The sequence below is a fragment of the Magnolia sinica genome, chromosome 5 (assembly GCF_029962835.1).
Source record: "Magnolia sinica isolate HGM2019 chromosome 5, MsV1, whole genome shotgun sequence".
NCBI classification, from domain to species: domain Eukaryota; kingdom Viridiplantae; phylum Streptophyta; class Magnoliopsida; order Magnoliales; family Magnoliaceae; genus Magnolia; species Magnolia sinica.
Window position 1 is genome coordinate 105,934,778 of NC_080577.1, and position 17,073 is coordinate 105,951,850.

At 37.9% G+C, this 17,073-nt stretch overlaps 2 protein-coding genes and 2 long non-coding RNA genes across 4 annotated transcripts; all 4 read right to left on the reverse strand.

Moving 5' to 3' along the window:
• Positions 1-3,600: 3,600 nt before the first annotated feature.
• LOC131246573 (chalcone synthase 2-like) lies at positions 3,601-7,495 on the reverse strand. The gene is made up of 3 exons (XM_058246836.1): positions 7,485-7,495; positions 5,007-5,194; positions 3,601-4,616 (listed from the first exon to the last, which is right to left on the reverse strand). Exons 1-3 carry the CDS (start codon positions 7,493-7,495, stop codon positions 3,616-3,618), a joined length of 1,200 nt encoding a protein of 399 aa, XP_058102819.1. The 3' UTR covers positions 3,601-3,615.
• A 4,081-nt stretch (positions 7,496-11,576) lies between these two features.
• LOC131247139 (protein SEMI-ROLLED LEAF 2-like) lies at positions 11,577-13,315 on the reverse strand. The gene is made up of 5 exons (XM_058247574.1): positions 13,168-13,315; positions 12,727-13,019; positions 12,235-12,388; positions 11,872-11,956; positions 11,577-11,733 (listed from the first exon to the last, which is right to left on the reverse strand). The coding sequence occupies exons 1-5, from the start codon at positions 13,313-13,315 to the stop codon at positions 11,577-11,579; spliced, it is 837 nt and encodes a 278-aa protein (XP_058103557.1).
• An 846-nt stretch (positions 13,316-14,161) lies between these two features.
• Positions 14,162-15,693, reverse strand: LOC131246576 (uncharacterized). The gene is made up of 3 exons (XR_009171440.1): positions 15,480-15,693; positions 15,172-15,300; positions 14,162-14,885 (listed from the first exon to the last, which is right to left on the reverse strand). It is a non-coding gene; the product is annotated as an uncharacterized LOC131246576 (long non-coding RNA).
• Positions 15,694-16,157: 464 nt separating this feature from the next.
• LOC131246580 (uncharacterized) lies at positions 16,158-17,073 on the reverse strand. Its single transcript, XR_009171444.1, has 3 exons — positions 16,947-17,073; positions 16,564-16,845; positions 16,158-16,475 (listed from the first exon to the last, which is right to left on the reverse strand). It is a non-coding gene; the product is annotated as an uncharacterized LOC131246580 (long non-coding RNA).

Sequence of the window (17,073 nt, forward strand, 5' to 3'; positions counted from 1 at the left end):
TTGACAATTGGATTTGATAATTGGGTGGAGTTGAACATCCAAACACACCTAAATGAATCATTGCAATTTCTAACATATGATTCATGGAAAGTGGGAACAGGCATTTGGGTACATTTTCCATCCATGTCCATTGACTTTTTTAAAGTATGATCTAAAGAATAATGAGATAAGTTCAAAGCTCTTGAGCTCTATATTTTGGGCTGTCATATTAATTTTAATGAGCTTTGCTTACCCGACATGCATGTACCACGCAACTTTTCTAGATGCCATTCTCACATATGTGACATTATCATGCATGGGTGTAAGATCCAAACCATTCATAAGGTGGATTCCACTGCCTAGATGCCCTATTCTATAAAATCATGCATTCACAGTATCATCACAATCTAGGAGCTTGTGTTTGAAATGCATTCGAATCCAAATCAAAATTACATGGAATTAAGGTGATTCCAAATCCTCAACTATGTCTGACAGTTTGTAATTGTAATGCACTGGAATCCAAACCTTCCATTTGGGACCTTGTATTTGGAATGAATTGAAATTCTTTAAAATATTGAAAAGACTCAATTTTAATTAATTGAATCAATTTTAATATTCCAAAATTGTATACATATGTGATCTTTGACAAAATGATTGTAATAAGCCCATTGAAATACATTGGGCAAAAGATAGGGAAATTCAAACCTTGTGTGGGCTACAAATGAGCAACTCACCTATATCCATCCATTTAAATGGTCAACGTTTGGATAGTTTGCATCATTCTATTGATTTGATTTTAGTATTGCAATTGATAATTAGATTATTGGAGTATCATCAGCGTGCTACGTTTGCAATGAATTAATAGCCTAACAACACTTTTGCACATGAAACTATTCTTCTTATAAAAATGGAGCAAAAAATACAATTTACGCTGATTGCACCCAAATCTCAGAAAAAACATGAGATTCTGAAATACACCAAAAGTGTGTATTGCGAAGGATCTTTAATCAACAAGGAAACCCAGTGAGAATTTTATTATCTCAACAACCTATAAAATGAGCAATCGATGAAGAGCTCGAGGCCCATGCTAAACACAATCTATCTTCTTTTCTTTTACTTTTATCTTAGCATAAATTGCTACTGGCCAGCATGCGAATACAATTCCATAAGATTAGGTTAAACATCTGCAACCTTAACTTGTTGGACCCTAATCAACCGAGTCCTTACTTGTGTATCTGATCACATCATGTTGACCATTTGCCTTGATCATTTGGTCTTACAGATGAATCAAGTATTTATCTCTCGTTTTATTTATTTGTCTAATTTATCTGATACTTTGTCAATTGTAATGAGTTTTATTCAAATATTAACAAAATCGATATTGTTTTATTATTCTTTTTATTTATTCATCTTTATTATTTGGAGAAATACATTGGCTGTAATTATTGGCGAAAAAATAAGTCTTTGGACATAAGACAAAAAGAATCCATTAGGAAGGACTCACCCCTGCTCTTTTGCAAATCGCCTAATCGCTAATCACAACCAGTGTCAGGCTCTACATCTAGATTTTCGAATTGAGTCTTATTTAGTCGATTTAGTCATTTCAGTGCTGAGTCAACATCTATTAATCAAAAATTGAGTCGAGTACAACTGGCATGCCCACACTTTTTAAACACACACGTAAACTGAATACAGACCTCCAATCATACTTGTGGGCTTATGTTTGATTCAATTGTGCCAACACATCTAACACCTAATTTACTTTTTAAAAAATCCATTAAAAATCATTAACTTTGCTAATCAAACAGTCAATTTGGTGGTAACTAACGTATACTTGCAAAAAAACGAGAAGTGGTCCCGTGGTCTTAGAGCACTATAAGTTATGGTGCTCGTAGTTGCATCATGATACTTTGAGAGTCCAATCGTTTGAACGAGACAGTCGATTGGGGGTGGCACATGTTTCATAGCTGAACGAACAAAAATCACGCCAACCTTATTATCCTATCCATCTGTAGATTGGCCTTATTCTTTGTAGCCATTCATTTTCCCAGCCTTGGATTGGATATTTAGGATGGTCTTATACGAGTGATTCTTAGGAAGAAAAGCAATCCATAGTAAGCTCCAAGGAGTAGATGGATTCAAATTATTGGTTGGACCTACTTCTTGGAAGCGATCTTGTGCGTCCATTTTGTAAGTCGTTGATCAGATGCTTTGAATTGTCTGGATGGTTTGATGTTTACATGGTAGCACATGAAGTGCATGTACACCCTATGGATAGTTCATATGGATTGATTGAACTATCCTAGTGTCCAATGCAACCATGAGTACTATAACTTTTCTCTGAGAAAAACACCAAGAAAGAGAGTTAAGACTCCGATAGCGGTGATTGATCCTCCTCACAAGAAGCACACATGTACGTCTAACTAGATGATCCAAGGCTTGTAAATGGAAGACCAAATTGTCTATATCGTAGTAGGAAGGAGCTCTTGAGAGAGATCCGGAGCTCGGTTGTGCTGGGCTATGCATGCAGGATTGGGATGTCAAGGAGGGCAACCATATTGAAGAGATCCTCAAAGGTGGATGGCTAGCTTCATAGTTTCAGTTATGTATGTTAGATTTGAATTGTAGAATTGATGGATCATCTATGCATCAATAATAGAGATTCAATGCCATAACCTTAAAGCATATCTGATTGGAAAGACATTCCAGATACCTCAATGTAGTTGACGGGAATCTTAATCTTCCGCACCTCACACCCTCAAGAAAATCTTCAATGGAACTAGGGTTTCTATTATGTGAATGGGGGACCAAGATATGTATTTATAGGAAAGAGGCCCCAAAAAGCTTACCCATCACACATCTAGGGTCTTCACACCGTAAGTTTCTATATCCGGCTTAATAACTATGTATAGGGACCATCGTTCAAACGTCCCTCCTCAAACCTATTTGCAATTATCACAACTGTAGTGGGGCTTACTGAATCACTCAATCTGAATAATCCAACAGTTACATCTAAGCTGATAATCATGTGTGGCCTACCTGATGGTGTCTTACAATGTACAATGCTTTTGTGTTTAGGTTCTTTCGTGGGGGCTTGTAATTAGATTATACAATACAGGTGGCCCGTTATTTTTGTGGTAGCCGCTCAAATCTTTGTATAGGCTGTTTATTTATTTATTTATATCATCTTAGTCACAGGTGGTGTGTTCCCATTTGAAGAAAAAAATAAAATCCCATCGGCGCTTAGATCCGTTTATTTATTTAGGGCCCATCGGATTTATGAAGATTCTAAAGAATCACTTTCTTTTTCAAGGGATTGTAACCATCCCATTCATTGTGGCCATACAAATCAGGATAAATCAAGGATGAATTCGATTGGAAATGTGTTCAATCTAAGATATAATGGACGTACAATTCAGATGGATTGATTGGACTCAGGGTCCAATGCAACCAGAAGCAATATGCCTTACAGTGCTATGACTGCACTGGAGCGTTTCTCATTAACCTTTCTTTAAATTTTTGTAATTTATTACAGAATGTAACTCAAAACGTAATAGCACTTAACCTTACAATATTTCAACCATTCAAATCATAACCTTATTTGGTGGACAATGTACTTTAGACCAAACCCACATCTTAGTGGTCTACAGTTATAGGAAGGCTATGCAAGACCACAGTCTCAACAGTCAGGCCAGGCCCAAACCCAAACAACACACCCCAATCCAGTCCCTCTCCAGTCGTTGCCTTCCCTTCCTCTACAGACTTCCTCCTCATCTCATCCAAAATAAATAGCACACACGCACTCGCCATGTTCCCATACTCGCTTAGCACATGCCTTGTGGCCCTTAACTTCTCCGTCTTCAGATTCAATTTCATCTCCACTTGATCAAGGATTGCTGGCCCACCTGGGTGCGCAATCCAAAAGATCGAATTCCAGTCATTGATGCCGAGTGGCTCGAATGCCTCCACTAGGCTCTTTTCGATATTCTTCGATATGATCCCTGGAACGTCCTTAAGCAGATGGAATGTTAGGCCCGCCTCGCGTAAATGGCCATTGATTGCACCATCTGAATCAGGTAGTATGGTTTGTGCAGCTGACACAAATTGGAAGAGCGGTCGTTCGGCTGAGTTAGGATCAGCTCCGATAATCACTGCAGCGGCACCGTCTCCGAAGAGTGCTTGACCAACAAGACCGTCGATGTAGGTGTCAGATGGGCCACGGAAGGTGGCGAAGGTGATCTCAGAGCACACAACAAGAACGCGTGCACCAGCATTGTTTTCTGCTAGGTCTTTTGCAAGGCGGAGGACTGTGCCACCAGCAAAGCAGCCTATTTGGTACATCATGTATCGTTTGACAGATGGACGGAGGCCGAGGAGCTTGGTGAGCTGATAATCAGCTCCAGGCATGTCGACGCCGCCCATGGCGCAGAAGACTACGTGGGTGATCTTAGATTTTGGTTGTCCCCATTCCTTGATGGCCTTGGCTGCTGCTTCCTTACCTAGCTTAGGGACCTCGATAATGACTATGTCTTGGCGGGCATTGAGGGTAGGTGCCATGGAGGTACACATGTCTGGATTTTCAATGAGCATGTCCTCAGTCAGGTACAAATGACGTTTTCGGATCATCGATTTATCACCTGCATGGATCGAAACATAGCATTTATAGCGAGTTGCCGATCATATTTTAGCAATTTGAAAATATTTATTAGTATAAACTCGTTGTAACTCATACATCAACCAGTCTCAAGCCTACGTAAAGAAGGATTGTCGTGGAAAAATCTGCCTTGCGGACTTTTTCTTATGATGATGACGATTCCAATACTAGTAAAACATAAAAAATGCTAAGTACCTGTTTGAGTGCAACTGAAAAATAAGTTCATCTTATTTTAGTTAATATTAAATAAAATGAATCTTAACTAAGATGAGATGAACTCAGTTTTAAGTGGCACCCAACTTGGCTGGCCCTAAGGAGTAATGAAGAAAATAAAGCTAATACCACGAGGTAAATACGTTGTTCATGTACTCACACATTCGCTTGAACTTCTTTTTAAGGTCAGTCATGTGCTCGCTGTTTGTGATCCTAAAGTAGTAGTCGGGGTAGTCCGCCTGCATCACCTCGTTCGGTGGCGTGGCTGTGCCAATGGCCAGCACCGTGGCGGGACCCTCTGCTCGTTGGGCCCTCCTTATATCATTGATCGGCACCGTAGACATGGCTCTCGATTGCACGCCTTGTTGTGCACTCTGCAGAACCAGAATGTAACAATTCTTTGAAAGGGTGTGTGAAAGAAGCTATGATGGTTTGGTGAAAGGAAGGAGCATTAGGTTATTTATATAGAAGAGGGTAGGTTGCAAGGGGACACGGCAGGGGTTTGGCTCGGTCTTGGCATGAGTTATGTGGGGCCCACCTTGATGTATGAATTTTATCCACACCTTTCATTCATTTTAACTGATCCTAAATTAGGGTATGAAGCCCAAATATGAGACAGATCCAAGGTTTAAGTGGATTTGAAATTAAGTTGACAGTACTTGAAGAATAGACAAAATGAAGAAGTGGGCTTAAATCCTTATTGGAGAGATTAATTTTAAAAAATAGAATTAATTAAATAGCATCCCATCCCACCCACAGTATATTTCGTCTTCTCAGAAATTGATAGAGACTATTAGCCAGTTGGGGCCCACTATCTGTTGCTCATGTTAAAAACTGTTGCCAATAAGATGATCATCCCCCATCACTGGACCATTGCCTTTAACTGTAAATTTGTATTGCAACAATCTGATAACTAGGATCCTCTAATCAGTGGGATTTTTGTGCATTTTCTATCCATGGTGCGGTCCACCGGATGAATGGTCTTAATTGAACTCCATCGCCTTAAAGCAATAGAACTTGAATCCCAAATCATTCCTAACTCAATCTCAGAGCTGATGAGCCTGACCAATTCCAAACTTCTAATTAGGAATGATCCAAGTCAGAATTTAATACCGAAAAAGAGAAAACAAAGGAAAAAAACAAGGGTGCATTTGATTGCACCAAATATTATGAAATTTCATGATATTTTATTTTTAAAGGAGGTTTCTTGAAAGTAACGACTCTTTTGGAAAGCATATATGTGATGAGTGGTAGTTAATGGGCTGTGCGGAGCTGAGACTATGTCCAAGTCCAGCTTATAATGAGCTAAGGACCAAAAAAAAGAAGAAATTTATTAATAGAAGAGGACAGATTTACAACCTAATTTCGGGTTGGCTCCAACAAAAAGAAAAGGAGCCACACCTATCATATACCGACTCACTCACAAAACCAGACTCACAAAAGAGGACATTTTAATGAGCTAAGGACCTGAATCAAGGCTGGCCAGCCCAGCTCATTGCCATCGTGCTGAGGACATTTTTTTTTTTCTTTTTCTTTTTTTTTTCTTTTAAAAACATGGACCGTGTAAGCCTTCATTTCCTGCATGCAGTGTGAAGGCCAGTTTCTATGTTAGAATTAGACATGACTTCTTGATTTAAGTTGCCTTAGTGAGTATAAAAAGGGAGCCTGCGACTCAAAGTCTGTCATTTTAGACCATTCGAAGGACTCGTTCCTTTTTTGGACCATGTGGTACTGGATGACTAGGATTAAGGACCTCACTCTTTCAATCGAAGTTCGTTTTGTCCATTGTCTTAAAGAGGCCAATTTTCTGGCTGATGAGCTGGCTTGCCTGGGGAGTGCTGGCCAAGCGGATCGGTTTTTCCAGACGCCGGAAGATCTCCCTGCCAAAATTAGAGGTCTCCTATTCATAGACAGAACCGGGCTGGGCAGCCTCGTGTAGGCTAGTTTTGCGGCCTGTTTGGGCTTATGTTTTTCCTGCCATCTCTTATGATAGGTGGGCCCTAATCATGGGCCCACCCGAATCCTTATCTGTAAAGATTTTGCAATATATATATATATATATATGTATCATAATTCTTCCAAAATATATATATATATATATAAAAAGGGAGCTAGGTTTTCATAGCCCATGGACGAGATGAAAATCCATTTTTGTGGGGTGGTCGGGTCCAACATGATTTTGGGCTGACTGCTGAGACTTGGTGACCCGTGTTGTCAATATAATGCTAAAAGTACATAATAAAAAAATATTGAGAAAAAAATGAAAAATAAGTGGTGGCATTGTGATAAATGCCACTGAGATTTTAAAAATCTCATCGGATTTTCCTAGAAATTTATCTGAATGGCAGTATCATGATAATTTCACAATATATATTTTTAAAATGTGGGCTTTGTTCTTAATTTATCGTGATTTGATTGCAATTCTTTTGTTCTTTTCATTTATTTAAAATTTTTAGTTATTGTCATCTGGGTGCTTACCTTTTAGGCTATTGCCAAAATAGTACTTTCCTTTGAACTATTTTCATGTCAGTGCCTATCATTTTAATTGGTTAGTAATATTACTGCCCACCGTTTCTTATGGATAAAGATAGAATAACCTATTTTCTAAATAACGAGAATTAATACCTTATTTAATGACCCCACAATCATCTAACATTACTCACACTCCTAGCTACTGAATAGTGTTCGTGGGCCCCACCATAACATATATATTTTATCTATGCTGTCCATCTATTTTGCCAACTTATTTTTAAGGCATGAGGAGAAAATTAAAGCATACACTACACCAAAATCGTAGAATTGAAATGGCTGGGATTTTGGTTTGAAAACGGTTGTAAGCCGTGTCTAATTTGGAACTGTTATTGTTCAAATTTGTACCTGTTTTAACAACCAACGTTGCTATTTCTAATATTTTGTTAGTGTGTCCCACTTGGGTTTTGGATATTCTTAATTTTTAGGATATTGTTCAATTGTTACATTGTAAAATAGATGGATGGATTGGATCTGATTAGGAGATCTCGGTGGACCCCACACGGCCCCAACAACACAGTAGCATATATGTGCCACAGCCTATCGAAATGGTTTCGCCCTTTTTTTTTTTTGGCCGAAACCCTTATTTGCACTCTCCCTCTTGAACTCTCTCACACGATCTCCCTCTCCCTCTCCCGATCTTGACCCTCTCGCTCTCCCTCTCCCTCCCTCTCTCGATCTCCCTCTCCCTGTCTCGATCTGCAACATCCACCAGCCGCTGCAACCCGCCGCATCTACAGTCATCAACAACAATAGACCGTTGTTGAGCTCCCACCTGTTGCCAATCTGAAGAGGTGATGACCATCCTTTAATACCTTCTTCTTCTTATGTTGTGAATAATGTCTTTATTATCCATGTTGTTTTCAATTATAAGTGTTATTAATATTATTCCGGAGGATTTGTATCACCTTATAAAGAAGGCAGTGGCCATCCGGAAGCATCTGGGGAGGAACAGGAAGGACAAGGATTCTAAGTTCAGGTTGATCCTAGTTGAGAGCAGGATCCATCGCTTGGTCCGCTATTACAAGCACTCTTGTGGCTTAGGTTAGATGGTGTCCTAAGGCATGGATGCTTCTATAAACGTTTTCATGTGAGAGAGACCATGTCTTTTTTATTTAGATTTTGTTCCTGGTCGAAGCTGAGACTTCTAGATAGCATGCTCTAGAGTTTTGGCGTTAAAAAATGAGAATGATTTGAGGTTTTTTTTTTTTCTTTTCTTTTTTAAATCAACTCAATGTTTAGGTTCTACCAAACAGGGCACTAGTGTATTGCAACACTTCTCGAAGTTGGATTCCTCCCATCCCATCTTGAAACTTGTGTTTTGATACGTGTGGACCTTCTGGGTGGTGTGAGGTGGTGAAAGCTGAAGAAGCCCAACGGAGGGCTTTCGAATCTTCTTTGGCAAAATTTCTAGGTTGTTGTAGGTTAAAGGAGACTCAAGTAATGCAATCTCTTAGTTGCTTTTCTATTGTAGTCTCAAGCATAGCATTAACATATATTTCTTTTCTATTCCAGAACAACATTTCAAGCACACTGCGTATATAGCTTTCCTAACGTAGCATAACCTAATGAATTAGATGCATATGATATGGAGAGGGCTTATCTTTGGTTGGTGGAATTCTTATATTTTGGTCATCACCCATCTGAGTTTTAAGAAGAGGACCATTCACCTACAATAGCTGGATTAGATTTCAGATGGATTGGGTGCACAGATGCCAACTTGTCATGTGTCTATGACATATGATCCACCGTGAAGATTGCCTAGTGCAAATATGAGGTGGACTACACTATACAAAGACAATGGATGGTTTAAATCAGACATGCCAATGGTCTGATCTAGCATACATGGATGGTCTGCATGATGAGTTTGATGGCCTTATACTTGGATTGCCTCTTCACATGATTCAGCTAGACATTGCTTTATTTTGTTTGTTTTTTGTATTAGAGGCTCAACAATTGGGTTTGGTTTTCGCAATAAACATGGCAAACTATCTTAACCTCAGAATCTTTCTCTAGATTGAATTGATTACATCTCCCTTACCATTCATAGCCCCGCTTGGTGTAGAACAAGCTCCCCTCGGGTCAGGAGTGCATCGAGCATATCCAAAAACCAAGTGAGTCAACTAACAACACAGTCCCCCATATGTGTTCTATTCTCACAATTTTTTTTCACACTGTTTTGATAGTTGATTATTGTTCTTTCAATCTATTCACATGTTTTTGTTCTTATTTTTTTACTTGTTTTTATTTATTTATTTATTTATTTATTTATTTTTTGTTAGCTTGTTAGTACACCCACTGTCAAATCACGCTTCACTGTTAGCCACCTCCACTAGGGAATCGATGCCAATACCTCAATGTTGAAACAAGGTATCTTTCACTCAGTCTACCACTTGTTCTTATTTTTTACTTATTTTTTTTAATTTTATTTTATTTTTATAAAGTGTCTGTGTTCATTTCCAAAAAATGAAGCTATACAAAACTAGGGACTCCCTTACATAAAACAGGAGCCTTAGACGTGAAAACAGCAAAATAAATACATAAAAGGCCATCACATTGTGGAGCTCTTCATCTGCTTGACGGACTTCATTGAATTGTCTTTTTATTTTCAAGTCTTCCATTATAGATTTTAGTTTTTACTGTTAGGTTTGCAAGTCAGACAAATAATGTTTCAGATTACATCATGGTTGTTTTTACTATCTCTTGATTCTTAAATGAATATGGCTTCAAATATATTTGTTTCTTTTTATATTTTTATATTTTATATTTTATTTTTTACAATAGGTTTTTTTGTTTAAAATCGTTTCGAAATAAGAAAAAATACCGTTGCCAAATATGACTGTTGGCACTAGAACGGTTTAAAACCGTTCCTAAAATTCTGTCTCTAAAATTTGAATCAGTACCCAGAACAATTTTGATCCGTTCCTGTTTTTTGCGACGCCTCATTTAGGAACAGTTTTAAACCGTTCCTAAATGACGATTTTGGTGTAGGGATATGCAAAGAACAAGTGGACCACACCATCGGAAACAATGGGAATTGATTACCTACTGTTGAGAACTTCCTGGCATGCCACTAAAGTTTTGGATCAATTGTGTTTTCCCTTCATGCAGGTCTAAGTGACATAATCAACTGGTTGGATGGCAAAGAAACATCCAATTACCCCTAGAAAGTCATTAATTAAGGGTGTCAAATTAACATTGTTTCTTGTGGTATAGTGTGGTCCACCTAAGATCTCAATTTGCCTCATTTTTAGGCTCATGCCATACAAATGAACTGACAAAACATATGGATGGGTGGATTTATCACAAGAAAAATGGTGGGCCCCACCTAGTTTCCAACCCTTGACAACCGATTTGCGACTACAAGAAAATAGTCCTTTACCGGCGGCCAAAACCGCCCCTAAAAGTCCCAAAAACTGCCGGCAAAAGTATTACCGGTGGTCGGGCTCGTGCCACCAAAGGGGGCGTCGCACCGGTGGTCGACCTTTCTACCAGCGTTATTAATGGCCGCCGCTAAAAGTTGAACGTTTACCGATGCTTATTATCATTAGCGGCGCTTCTGTGGCTGCCGCTAAAAGCTAGTAAAACGCCGATAAAAATTATGAGAAACGCTGCTGAAGAGATAAGAAACGCCGGCAAAACTGTAAAATGCCGCTCAAAGTTATAACAAGTACGGGTAACATTTTAGGAAACGCCGCTAAAAGACAAATGCCGACAAGAGATTCAAAAAATGCTAGTAAAATCTGTAAAAAACGCCGCTAAAAGTACCAATAATAGAAATTCCTACTGATTCTTTACTAATCCTTTCACACAATTTCCTACTGATTCTAACTAATCCTTTCCTTTGTTGTCCTACAATCAAATCTCTATCTGCATAACTATCAAAACCCTATGACTGAATGACAAGAATTTGAATTGCCCAATAATCCGATTTCATAAAAACTAAAATGAGAATAGAGATGAAAAGACAGTCAACCAAACAAGAGTAACCCGACTCAAAATTCAACAACTTCCTATTTAGATCATTAAAGCAAGTCTTCAAACTACAAGGTAGATAGCTTCAAATGTTTTCAATTAAAAATACTTATCAATATATAGAACTTGTGTGACAAGCCCCTGTTTGGTAACAAGACTAACAGATATCAAGTAATGCAGACATGAAACATCTATGACTAAGGAAAAGAAATACTATTGGCAGATATCAAAAAATTCTACCAAAGAAATAGTAATAATTCAGATAAACTTCATTAGAAATTACCTTAGTATGTTCCTTAAAGTTTTTGAAGTAATACAACATGACATGATGACCATTCACATCATTCATCAGAATGCTTGCATCATTCATCATACCGTAAGCACTGATGAGAAACATGCAATTCTGTCAACTCATTCAACATATTATCTTGCCAATACTAGTGGAAAATCAAGCTAATGAATAAGTATTTAGTATCTTCTTCAAGATCATCGCATCTCCAGGCTAGGGTGTTATTACTCACAGTAGCATCCCACCAACAGATAGATATAAAGTTCCGGAGCCTGGAAGATTAAAGCTTGCTGCCATGACTTGGAAGCCCATTGCTACTGCCTGAATCAGTCAAAAAACATAATAGCAAAGGTCAATGGACATTCCACCTTTAGAAAATGGAGTGTAGTAAATAGTTCCGTCACAATAGCAAACAGAAAGTGTGAGAAAGGATCTCATTGTCTGATAGGCCATCGCAAGGAGTAATTGATGAAACAATGCTTCAGGTAAAGCCTGTGAGTCAAAATAGTTATTAAATGCAACCATGGCAAAATAGAACCAAAACCAAGTGACAGTTTGAAGAAATACTAAATAGCCAAATATACACCCTATCAACTTGCCTTGTTATGATATGATAAATTTGGGATTGCTGCTATTATTTGTGCACTATGATAAACAACAGAAATTGTTGTTTTTTCCACAATGGTAGAGGTTGAGATATTCTCCAACACAACAGCCATAATGTCAAGAATCGGCCCAGCATCCCCAACCTGTTTACCAAGACACCAGCATTTTCTTAGTCCCGTACTCATTGTCCAAAGACAAAATGTGCCAAGCAAATCTTTGTAGATCCTGGTTTAAATAGAAAGTAGTTATTTCTGTAACTTGAAACAACCTATTAATAAGAACCGAAAGCATATTTAATACCAGAATCAGTTTCCAACATGCTTTCTAATAGCAACGATGAAAGCATATTTAATACCAGAATCAGTTTCTAACATGGTTTCTAAGAGCAACGATATCTACTTTGGAAACCTTACTAGAAAGAGAAGTGTCATCTTAATTATTATTTACTACAAAGAATTTTAGAGAGAAAATGCCATGCCACCTTATTTGATAACTGCACAAGGCACTCATCTACTGCTGCTTGATACTTTGCATTCCATTTTATTATGTCATCCCTTGGGTTCCCATCATCGAGTGAGAAATGTATGCATTTTTGCAAATGCTTTATTAGTTCAAATATTGCACTAATTATTGCTACAAAAGTCTGAATCTTTGACTGCTGAGCAAGGGAGGTGGTAACTTGAACAATGTCAAGCTGCATGTCGGGTCGTTTAATGACATTCTTGTGCTTAAGATGCTTTACTAAGACAGAGAGCAACAAGTGTGTATTTTGACCTGCATGGTAATAAGTATCAATAAAATGTATAAAAAGCCAGAATCATGTTCGTGTCAATCACTCCTAAGAGATCTTTTCGTTGCCAAGGAGTTGTAATAAAATTTGAAAATAGAAAAATAACCTTAAAGTAGTAGAGAAAAGTTCTACCAGTTTTTTCCATTAACATCTGCATATCCAACAAGACAGCAAGGGCAAGCCCATGTTGAGGCGACCAGAGATTTTCATTATCGAAGTAGCGGAACAGAGATTCCAAGACACGTTGTACAGTTGTAACCTCCTTGGCTAGCTTAGCCATGTTATGCACACAAACCCTAGACCAAAAGTAGGGACGCTGGGCATCTTCCCTATTGAAACATACCAGAATTTTAAGAGAAGGCATGATTGACTGCAAGAAAAGAAAAAGAAATTTAAATTTAAATCCCATTTACAGAATCTCAGAGCATGCAATCTTACACTGTCAGGTTTACTTCGCCTCTGTCATTCACAATGCTCTTCCAAGAAGGAACCGTGGAGATGACACCAGGAGAAAGAGAGATTTAGCCTTCAACTTTAAGCACTTCTTGTACCCAATAGTTTTGTGGGCCTTGCTGGTCAGGATTCTCTGAAATTTTTTGAGGACTCCCATAATTTTCCAAGACCATTGAGACAACCTGTCACAAACAGAACATGAAATCTCTACGGAGTAATAAAATGAAGTGCAGTTTAATAGAGCAAAACTATCTTGGAGGAGGAATATGAATGGATTTCTGATTTGAGAAATCCAATAACAAAAGGAGATAACAGATCCCAAAGTAAAGCTTCCACAGTCAATATAGTGTTGTAGGGTTTGTTTCTCTAGATCATATGGTGTACATTGAGCAATTACAATGAAGAAGGCTAACTGTCTAATGTCTTCACTAAAAGATTCAATTATCAAAAACAAAAAAGGTTGAGAAGAAGGCTAGATGTGAAACTCTGAGCACAATTATACAACAAAAGGGAGGCATGACATATCTCAGAAAGAAGCTGACAGTACCATGGCAATTTAACAAATTGTTGAGTACAGTCCTAAGAAAAATCAACCTATGTAATGTAAGTGGTGCTACGTCGTCAAACCTATGTAAGTGGTGCTACATCATCAGGACACTAGCACCATAAAAAGCATTTAGGATTCATCAATGAAATGAATTTGTTGGAATATTCATCAATAAGCATATGAACTTTTAGAAATTTATAATGATGTTTCCAATATAACTAGAGATGGTTGGATGAAGTGGAGATGTGCCTCTACATTGTTGTGTGATTGCTCGCATGCCAATGAAACTAAAGGTCGGTCATTATTCAACTGACAATACCATATGAGGATAAGTGCTTTGCAATTGGGAGGCAACATGAAATGAGTGAGAGCACTGTAGACACAAGGATGTTGCCATGGATGTGTGGGAAGACTAGGAAGGATAGAATCAAGAATGAGGTCCTCCTAAGTAACCTAACTAGCTAAGAGTAGCCCCAATGGGAGATAAATGATAGAAGCATATTGAGATGGTTCGGTCATGTGCTAAAAAACTGGAGACAGGCTGAGTATGAGGGTAACTTTGATGACCGTTGAAAGGACCTAGAAAAAGGATGAGGAAAATACCTAATGTGAAGGCTTGTTCACTTAATGACAAGGTTCAAGATATAGGTATCTGTACTCTGTAGCCATATCAGTTAGATATGTTGTGGAATATGTTGTGGATTGCAAGTGAATTTTTATACTGAACTTTTTGGGCTCTTTCTAGCTTGGTGTTCATGTGGGAAGAAGGAAAAAGAAAGAAAAGATGACCCTTGGGCCCTCTAAATCACATTAAAGTAATCTCAGTGCTCTCATTTGGGTGTGTGTACTCCTGAATGCAATTTAATAAATAGTGAAACGAAAGGCTAAAAGGAAATTGCATTTTATAGGAATTTCATTATCTCAATCAGGTGACATGAACGATAAGAGAGCATCATACACTGCCAAACTTCTTTCCCATAACCATCAAGAGAACATTTTCTAACTTAGTTCAGGAAAGGAACAAAATCTATTTACAAGAAATAAATGATTTTTTACAAAATATATAGCTAGTATAAGACACATTCTATGGAAATGATATTGAATATACAATCAGATGGCCATGAGAGAGAAGATACCATTGATGAAAGGGCCTATAGCCCTTCTGAACGCAGTTGGCATGCCCTTTCATCCTCTCCCATTTCTTGGGCTAGCTGACAGAGCTTGGGAATCAAGCCTTCTAAGTTGAACATGTAAGTACCATCCATCTATTACAATAAGAAAAATGACATGAATCTAAACTTTCTCAGAGAAAGTTACTAGCATGCGTGTACGATCTATGACCAATTAGACCACACACAAGTGATCCCAGTGTCTAATTTCTCAAGACTAGATCTGACTTCCAGAGTAAGAAACATGAAGCCCCAAAGAATAAGACAGTGCCTACCTGACTATTTACAAAGAAAAAAAGAGTCTGGCAACCAATAATGCGGATTTCGTCATGCCGTGTTTGATCCAGCAGAGTGTAAATGATCAAAGCTTTTCACCCTTTTCTTCTTTTTTCAAGACAACAAAGAACTTGAAAATCCAAAAACCAGAGGCGAGAGAGAGAAGGCTCCCATTATCATAACCGGCAGCACCTGAATTGTCGGGAAAACAAAAACTCCTGTGTCATCTAACACCTCCAACTACCATCAGAATCCTGAAGTTCTGACATCCGAAAAGAATGCTTTAACAAAACTACAACTATTTATACAATTAAAACCCACCACTTACCATCCGGAAAACACTGCAACAATAGAGCGTGGGACATGCCGACTACGTCAAGTGACCTGAAAATTAGTCAAGTGACTTGAAAATTAGTCGAGTGACCTGAAGATTAACGTTGTATGTAAAATAAAATGGAAGAAAATGACACAACTCACCTTGACGCCCTTTTCCCTCCTCCTTTACCCGGGCTTGGGACCGGCAATTAATGCAAGAAGTTGCATTGGCGGAGTTAAAAAGGAGCTTAAGCTCCATATGGTTTCAGAAAAAATTATATTCATAAAGATCGATGTGATGACCAAATGGTGCCTAAGACTTATATGCAAATTTATTAAAAGGTATGATAGGAACTCTTACACTACAAATATGATGACCAAGTGACCACATGTAAAAAGAAAAGAAACAGAAGAGATTAAATTAAAGACATCCAAATGCAGAATTCAAATCACAAATCATAATCTTATAAAACTAAGATTAAATTAAAGAGATCAGATGAGTTTAGATGTGCCCTCTATAATTAAACTAAGATAAAAATAAACTGTTTAGATGTGTCTAACTCAATCCAAAAGTCTAAAACCACGGATCCCTACTACCCCTACTTATAAAAGATGTTTATAGTTCCAAGTACTTAATAAAAACTTCTCCCATGTAGTCAACATCCATTTCTGTCTACAACCTATAAAAAATAACAAAAACAAATCAATTACTATTTACAATCTCATACAATAAGTTCTATTGCTTAAAAATAAAAAATAAAAAAATACCATACATAAAGTAGTGGGCCAAGCAATACTCGTTCCAATTGCATCCCCAATTGTTTTATATCGTCCATGGATCCTTCTCAAATCCTCATCACGTACCATTACCACTTGAATAGATACTTCCCAGAAACCAACTCCAAGTTTTTGCCCCCCTACTTTTGTCAACGGATCCATGCTCAAAACGGTTCCTTTAGCTATAGTATCCCCAGGCCTTACAATACTCTTAAGAAGAACTTGAGTCACATTAGTGCAACCCATAGAATTCCCTTTATTCGCCAAATCTCTCTACAAATGATAAATCAATGCTAATCATTGTATACAGCTCGAACTATGTATAATTGAAAACATATTACATGTAAAAATATACATGTATATATTATAATTACCTGAGGGGTTGGAACCAAGTGGCTTGATGATGAGGAGGGTTAGTTCAAGTTGGGATTAGCTGAAACACCTAATAATATAGGTAGATTAATGCTTGGATTCGTTATGGCAGCCATAAATGTTGCCATA